Below are 8,748 nucleotides of genomic sequence, written 5' to 3' on the forward strand. Positions count from 1 at the left end.
ATATTATTTTCAAATCTGCATAGCTGAATTATGGAAAATCCATTATTAACACCAAATCAACTTTTATGGAGATTAAATTTGCAAGCCTGTGTTATCCAATAGGATTGATGGTCTGAAAATACCCCCTCCCCCAAAAAAAAAGGTAGTGCACATTGTCTTAATAATGGTGTGCATGAAAAAAATTCATTCTACACATGGATTGAAAAAAATAGAGGGAATATTGCTTACTTAATTGTTCAGTTTTGCAAAAAACCTCAAACTGAAAATGTTGTACCATTGTCCTGGCCAATCTAAGAATCTAATTCATGTATTCAAAACTAGAAACATGTTACTTCTATGGCTTCGTCTAACATTAGCAAACTTCTTAAAATTTATCTGATTCACACCCTAACATATATATATATATACACACACACACATTAGTGCCTAGACCATTATGTTCTATTCTAGCTGGCCATACGAGCCCTGGTATTTGGACAAAAGGTCTCTTCAACATTGGATATGGGAGTTGTAATACAGTTGACATGTAACATTCTCCTTTCCTATCACTCATAGGTTCTTAGAATTTCACCACCAGAAACAATGATGTCTTTATAAAACTTTCAAATCTGTCGTACTTCACACTAGAATTACACCCATTTCTATAGTAAACATGTATGTACAGATGAACTACGTAAGTGCTGTACCTAATCACTAGCCACAAGATGAACATTACACTGCATGTGATAGCAAGGTTTAGATTTTTATAAAACTTTCAAAGTAATGTTCATCTTGTGGCTGGTGATTAGGTACAGCACTTACGTAGTTCATCTGTACATACATGTTTACTATAGAAATGGGTGTAATTCTAGAGTGAAGTACGACAGACTGCATGTGATAGTGAGGTTTAGATTTTTCGTATCTCAGTCACAGAGCTGACAAGTCATTCTATTTGTAATAATTACAAAATGAGAAACAAACTTGTTACACAGTATGTCTTTTGAATAGATTATTTTATATGTTTCAACTCTTGACAATAACCTTTATAATCAAAGAATGGCATGCTACAATACTGTATATTTTCCACATACCTGACACATCTATATTTTAAAATACCAGAGAAAAATTTATACTTCAGACTTTTCAAGTACCAATAACTACAAAATGTTAAAGTTTCTTCACCACGAGTGAAGTTGGGATCCTTACTATAACAGATATGAAACAATTAGTAGCTTTTAAACAGAAGTACAACTTAAGAATTGATTCTAATCAAACTTCATAGAAAAGTATGAATTAATACAGTATATTAGGAACAATGTCAAGCATGTTATATGGAGTATAATGTAAGTTAAACAAAGATGAATTTTCTATATGCAAGAAGTTACAATATTGACATAACATAAAGAAAATCAGAGATCATTTGGTTTGTTTTAAGGGTGTCCTTTCTGAACCACTCTTGAGAAAAGTCAAAATTTAAAAAACCCTTTAATTTTAGAAAATTCTGTTAAGTGTGCTGTCCTCCCTTAATGCTGATGGCAACTCGCTTTATAAACCAATCACCTTTTTAGAAAATTAAAACACAGGAGCCTATCCTGTCTTTTATAAATTTTAAACTAGGGTTCTCTCATTTTATAAAGTACAAGGGCAAACTTTAATAGATTTATAAAAACACAATACAAGAAGTTATATTACTATCTACCATAAATCTATATCCACAAAAACACTGACACTTTCACTAATAACTGGTAATGTAAAAAAAATTCATTACAATTTCTGGACAAGACCACACTTTATACAATATTAAAAGTATATGTTTGAAGCTGAATTCTCAAGCTTTGAAAAGAAAAAAAAAAGAATTTATGGCATTACAAAACCATGTGGAATTAGCCATACCACTTAAGACTTTACAAATATGCAATACAAGTCTACAGTTACAAATACACTTACTATAAACTCACATAAGTTAAACATAAGCCTCGGAGCACAGTAGTCGCCTACGGATCTTGAAATAAAAATTACGCCACGAGTTAAAAGTTTTCCCTGACCATATCCAGAATCCTGAAGTAATACCAACTACCAAAGTCATTAAGTATTTAATCATAAAGACTGCAAAGTCAGGTTTTGGCCAGTGGTTTTGGTGAACAGGGCAAGGGATGCTATAGTTCCGCAGCTTGCACATCTGGTGTTGCCAGGTTAGCATCCAGGAGTCAAAGTATGTCTGTTCATAAAAGTAGCATGCCAAGATAATAAGAGCTGGGACAGTGTAAAGGACGGAGAATATTCCGATCCGTATCATCAGTTTTTCCAACTTATCTGTTCTGGTACCATCATTTTTCATCACAGTGCGAATGTGGCATAGAGATACAAAACCTGCTAACAGGAATACAGTACCTAAAACAAAGTAGACAAAGAGTGGGCCAAGAACAAATCCACGTAGGGCGTAAACATTCCAAATGCCGACATAACATACACCACTCAACACATCTCCGTCGACTTTGGCCATAGCAAGAACTGTTATAGTTTTAACGGCAGGCACAGTCCATGCAGCAACATGAAAGTAATGAGAATTTTTCTCAATGGCCTCATGTCCCCACTTCAGACCAGCTGCTAGGAACCATGTTAGGGTTAAAACTACCCACCAGATAGAGCTGGCCATGCTGAAAAAATAGAGTAACATAAACAAAATTGTACAACTTTCTTTTTTACTTCCTTGAGTTATTGTTTGCACCATTTCTACACCAGCCTTATCTCCTGGAGGATCAAAAGGTTCATTGCATGATACCTTGTCTCCAAGAAAAAGTCCCACAACATAGGTCAGGGCCACTACAAAATAGCAGGCCGACAGAAAAATTATGGGTCGTTCAGGGTAGCAAAATCTCTTTGAATCGACAGTGAAAGTAAGTACAGTGAACGACGTTGATAACATACACAACACGGCCCATGTTCCTATCCAGATGTTGGCAAACTTGCGTTCCTCATTCCTGAAAAACATCCCATGGCATGGAAGTCCACAGTCTTTTTCGGTTGTTTTTCCAACTCTTACTACATAATCCAATCCTTTTGGCACTTTAAAATGAACAGGACACACAAATCCTATGTCTCTCTTAGTCGTATTGGAGTTGATTGGGCCGTCCACTCTGTTTGATGGTGGAGTGCCTTCACGGCTTGATTTCCCTGTGTTATTCTGTGCAACACAGAGGCTCTTTCCACCTGCCTCGGGAAACTTGGTACAATCCAAACTCTCTGGCCATTTAAAACCAAATTTGTTCATTAGGCTTTCACAGCCATCTTTAGCAGACATACACAGAGATCGACAGGGTGGTAAGGGATAATTTAAGATTGTGCAAACAGGTGCATATACTGAACACAAAAAGAACTGTAGGACTGGACTACATTTCACTTTTACCAAAGGAAAAAACTGGTGCACTTCTAAGCCAGCGTCTTCTTGTTTTTGATGATTTAGAATATTTGGCATCATTGTCATATTGTACTGAATATCTTTGCACAAAGGTATAGTGATCGGTTCGCACAAACCATGCTGGGGTACGGGTTGTTTACTGTGATGCGATTGGGCGCTTGTAAATAACCCTCCATATTGCAGGCTTATCAGTATAATTATTATAAATGACACTCCAACATATGTGAACTCTCGGTTTTGGGCCATTGCTTCCTTACCGAGTTAACCCTTATCTTATTAACACTAACATCACGATCTAGCTTGCACTCGCACCTAGTCGTATGAATCGTACCACTATTAGTATTACTAACGTTATTATCAATAGTAGTACTTTCGGCTTTATACTTGATATGGGTTTCTTTTTGGCAGTATAGTCAAATGCTGGCGTAGTATTGGTGGAACATATGACAATAATCGACATCTCTAGTTATATATTCAACCTAGACTATAAACATCATCTCTGAATGGCATTACACACACTTATCACGCCAAAAAAAAAACCTCGTCAACCGACGACGGAACTGAGTTAACACGTTTCAAGAAACAATGTTCAAGTTCATTGGCTAATGCTATATAGAGGGCGTTGGAATACAACTGGTAAACAAGCTGAAACAAGTCTAACATTTGATTGGTCAATAAAAGTCGACCATAATTTCAACAGAGAGTAAAGCCATGGCAAAGAGTACACCTAGTGTACGTGACATGTCATAAAAGGAGAAATTTCTGTGAGCTCTTTTTTACGCGAAATAAACGATTAAACTATGTATTTGTATTTTTTCTCCAGATAGTTTTATGCTTTAGATATAAACGGTAATTATAATGGTGTATGTAGTACACAATATAAAGTTCTACAATCTAAATTTTATAAACAGTTTAACCCGTCACGGGTTGGTTGTAAAAGTCGCCAATATGCTCAAGAACACCACAATGAAATAAAAAAAAGGTTAATCAAGCTAGTCTTTCTTTTGTGCTCTTTATAAACAGTATTTCCCAAGGTGAAGAAAACAATTCTGGATTAGTCAGGCAACTCAGAATAGTGTGAAAATCATGCTAATGCTAGGGAGGTTTGGGGGCATGCCCCCCAGGACAATTGACAAAACTAAGTGCTCTGAGATTGAATTTTGTGCTAATTTGACTATAATTTATTGAAAGTATTAGTCATTTGCAAGCACTTATTTATGATTCACAAAAATAGGTGCTCACTGACACTTATACTCACCATAGTGAGCACAAGCATATAAACTTGCAGAATACACATGTAATTTATTTTGCATTCTTATACTGATTCATACATACTCCTATAAGCCTATCTATTTAACTAGAAATAATTTTTAAAGTACAAGTTAAAGTTTAAAAATATCTACAGTTACTGTGACAAAATGTTAGTTTGGTTGCTGCCAGGTCTGCCGAACCCAATGCAGCACACGTTTCCGAGCTTCATTCACTTTATTTTCAAACAAAAAATATTCAAACTTTTATCTTATTATAAAGGAACATACAGTTTATTGCCCAAAATATGCATGTTAATAATTACTGTTATTTGCAGGTTTTTCTTTGTCTTTACTATGATTGCATTAAAGTACTTTCTCACTTCTTAGAACATTCAACAGATGACCGACCTTACCTGCTGTAATGTGGTACTAAATCTTTTTCCCAAAATACTCAACAGATACCGCCACATGCTAAAGCTACTTTTGATTCTGAAAAGTATGTTTTCAATTGTTGCGTATAAATCTATGATTTCTATGTCCTGTTTAATCACAGATTTGAAACTCGTGACAATAAAACGTATGAAATGTTTCTCGAACGAAACGTCAGATTATTTTGATTAATAGAAATACTCAACGTTCTTGGTTAGTCTTGGTTAAATTTCATATCAGTTGACCAACTTCATAAATGAAACAGAATTCATCAATGTATTAAATAAAATCATGGTGGTATTGTCTGACGTATCGTACCTGTTTACTAAAATACAGATATTTAAATGATTGGGAACGAATAAAAAGGAATAGTTTAACTCTCATGTGATGGAATGTAACAAGTCCCATAAATGTTATCTTTCCTTTTAACATACTTTATATAATGGATGGTAGGATCTTTAATAGCAGGAGTAAGTTTTTACTTTCAATTATATCATTAAGATAAAGAATTTATCTAAGTATGGGTTTTGGTTCCGTTTCTTATATTACTTACTAAGTACTGACTTCAAATTTTCACCTCTAGCCTGTACTTTCTACGAACTACAGAGCATATATTAATATTAACACTATTCTCAACAATGAGGGTGACCACCTCTACAACTTACGTTATATCTTTATCATTTAATGTTTACACCGTCACTGTAGAATAAGCAGGTTTTTCACGATTCTTGATCTCTGTTATTGACAAAAAAAAAAAAAAGAAAAGAAAAGAAAGTAACGATTCTTAGATTGTCCAACAATTTTACCTTTAGCTTTGTGTAGAAATTGCTCTTCTGAAACACGAAACCATTTTAAAACCTCTACAAAATCAGATTATACAGGAAATAAAATCTAATAGAAGTGATAAAAATCAAATCAAAATTTCGTGTAAGGTAACATGTAAGTAAGAAGGAACTATCTTTAGATATATTGTAATACATCTAAACAACTATTAAAATATTAGTTACCAGCTGGAGTTATGAAAATTCATGATTAATGAAAGGCTATTTTAGGACATGAAAATTTGCTTCCTTTATATGTAATTGTAAAAAAAAAAGAAAAACGCAAATAAAATGCCCATTAAAACTGCAAAACACAAAATGTGAAACCACAAGTTTGCATGCATCTCCGCATGGACCCAACAAACCCTCATTCCAAATTTGGTGAAGATACATCAACAGGGGTCGAAGTAGTGGTATAAAGCGCAAAAACGCCCATAGAAATCGCAAAATGCAAAAATTAAAATTTGTATGTATCTCCTCATGGACCCAATGAACTTCTATACAAAATATGGTGAATATCCATCCACACCTTGCGAAATAATTATATGGATATACAACTGACAATACACAGTACTGTTATATTAATGTAGCTTATTAACAATGATGGGTGGATTTCCTTGAAACCCGCATAAATCACGGACAAGTGGTAAATCAAATGGTAGATCGGGTTTCACATTTATTTTTAGTATTTTAGACACCTTATCTGACTAAATAGTTCGCAATAATAAATTACTAGAATGAATTCTGCATGGTCTTGATATTCTTGTATTTACATAGGATTACTGTGTAAGTAAAAAAACACCATACATTCATCTTTCAGTTCTTCCCTAACAGAACCCGAATTTCGATCTCGCACGAGTCAAACATCAAAAAACGTGTACTTACATGAGTGTATGCACACGTTTTTTTTTGTTTTTTTTTCACGTCTTTCTACTTAACCTCCACCACATGTGGGGTGATGAGAAATTTATTTCTGACCACTCCGGTGCCCAGAGCCTCGAACCCCTAGTTTAACACTAAATTACTACCATGTTCTTAGCTTAGTTTGTTTTCGTAAGGGTGAAGAGAAGTAAAAGTTTCTGAACACCTCGGGTTGTCTTTCAGGCCCCAAAATCTTTTTTGAGGCTTGAAAGATTTTTAAGCCTAAATTCCTGACACGAATTTGATTTGATTGTTTTGGTTTTCTTTATCTAGCGGGTATGAATGAATGAACGAGATTCCTAATAAAGTCTATGGAAACATCTATACTTCGCAAACCTTCCTCCAGTCTCACTTTTAGCAATTTATAACCAAACCAAACATTTGTCTCATGGAAGCGGCTATCAGTAATAACCCAAATCCCATAATTTTAGGAGACACGAATTCAAAACAAACGGACTTTAACTGTGTAATAACCAATAAAAATGGCAAAATCTTACACCCCTTGTCGTTAAACAACAACCTAATCGTATTCGACGATAATACATCCACCAAACACGCAGAAAAAAAGAAATCAAGACATATCAGGCTTAGTTATTATTATTTTTCAGTTAGTCTCTTTCATATCAAATTTAAAGTTCATGAAACATAGGAGAAGACTATAACCCAATATATTTTTCAATAAAACACTCGAGCAGAAATCACACTAACTCCCCTTGTCGTACATATGACTTCAGCACAGTCGATTAGGACCAATTTGACAAAGAAACAAATCGTCTTCTACTGCTAAGCCTAAAGTTCTTGACAAGCCAACATTAAAACTGAAATAGTATCAGTTATTTACTTATTACGAAGACAATAAATAGAGTGTAAACTAACACTCGAAGTTCATCAGCATATTTTAGAAAGGAGACGAGTAGAAACATTCAAAACACTCAACAAAACTATAAAATAAGGAACTTAATTAAAAATCATCAAGAAAATAATTGAAAAAATGTCTACGCAGAAAATAGATAACTCAAGAACTAATCCAGCCTACTTTTGGAAAACGTTTAAATCACTATGCAATGATAAATAAGACAGGTAAAACACAGTCTAATGTATAATAAACAAAACAAATAGTAACAACTGACTACGTGAAAGTAGAAATATATGGTGAATATTACTCACAAGTTTCTCAGGCACCAAGTTAAATGTCATTTAAGCAACATCATTATAACAGTGTAAATAATTATATCTACGGAAGTGACACCTTATTTTCCTCCACATTCTCCACAAAATGCGATCAATCACAATACCATCTCAGGAACAATTAACAAAACAAATTATATTACATACAAAGCAACTTCAAAACACAGCTCATAGTTTTGTGAAAAATTTTCTCTAGGAGTAACTAGAAAATTATAAATTGTCTTAGATGCTTATATGATAATTTTCTACACCTTCTTTTGGTTGTAAATATATTTAAAAATAGATTTATCAAATTGTGAGAGTGCAATTTAGAAAAACATTCAAGGATATATTGCGCATGCGCAGTTACTTGAAATATGACTAAAGAATAGCAGAATACTAGATCTGTAAACTAGCCACCAAATACAGTAAATAATAGTAGAATACTAGATCTGTCAACTAGCCACCAAATACAGTAAATAATAGTAGAATACTAGATCTGTCAACTAGACAATACAGTAAAGAATAGTAGAATACTAGATCTGTCAATTAGACACTCAATACACTAAATAACAGTAGAATACTAGATCTATCAACTAGACACTCAATACAGTAAATAATAGTAGAATACTAGATCTGTTAACTAGACACTCAATACAGTAAATAATAGTAGAATACTAGATCTGTTAACTAGACACTCAATACACTAAAGAATAGTAGAATACTAGATCTGTCATCTAGACACTCAGTACACTAAAGAATA

At 33.8% G+C, this 8,748-nt stretch overlaps 1 protein-coding gene across 2 annotated transcripts in view; it reads right to left on the reverse strand.

Moving 5' to 3' along the window:
• Positions 1 to 3,956, reverse strand: part of LOC106472829 (frizzled-1-like) — a 27,048-nt gene extending 23,092 nt beyond the window's left edge. Inside the window, exon 1 of one of the 2 annotated variants that reach the window (XM_013933497.2) lies at positions 1,938 to 3,956. In XM_013933497.2, the coding sequence (XP_013788951.1) occupies positions 1,943 to 3,643 (1,701 nt within the window). In that variant the 5' untranslated portion in view covers positions 3,644 to 3,956 and the 3' untranslated portion in view covers positions 1,938 to 1,942. Of the gene's footprint in view, positions 1 to 1,926 lie in introns of both variants that reach the window. The other variant, XM_022401369.1, reaches the window with a different exon arrangement.
• Positions 3,957 to 8,748: the final 4,792 nt, after the last annotated feature.

This window comes from Limulus polyphemus, unplaced genomic scaffold (genome assembly GCF_000517525.1).
Source record: "Limulus polyphemus unplaced genomic scaffold, Limulus_polyphemus-2.1.2 Scaffold5643, whole genome shotgun sequence".
Classification (NCBI taxonomy): Eukaryota; Metazoa; Arthropoda; class Merostomata; order Xiphosura; family Limulidae; genus Limulus; species Limulus polyphemus.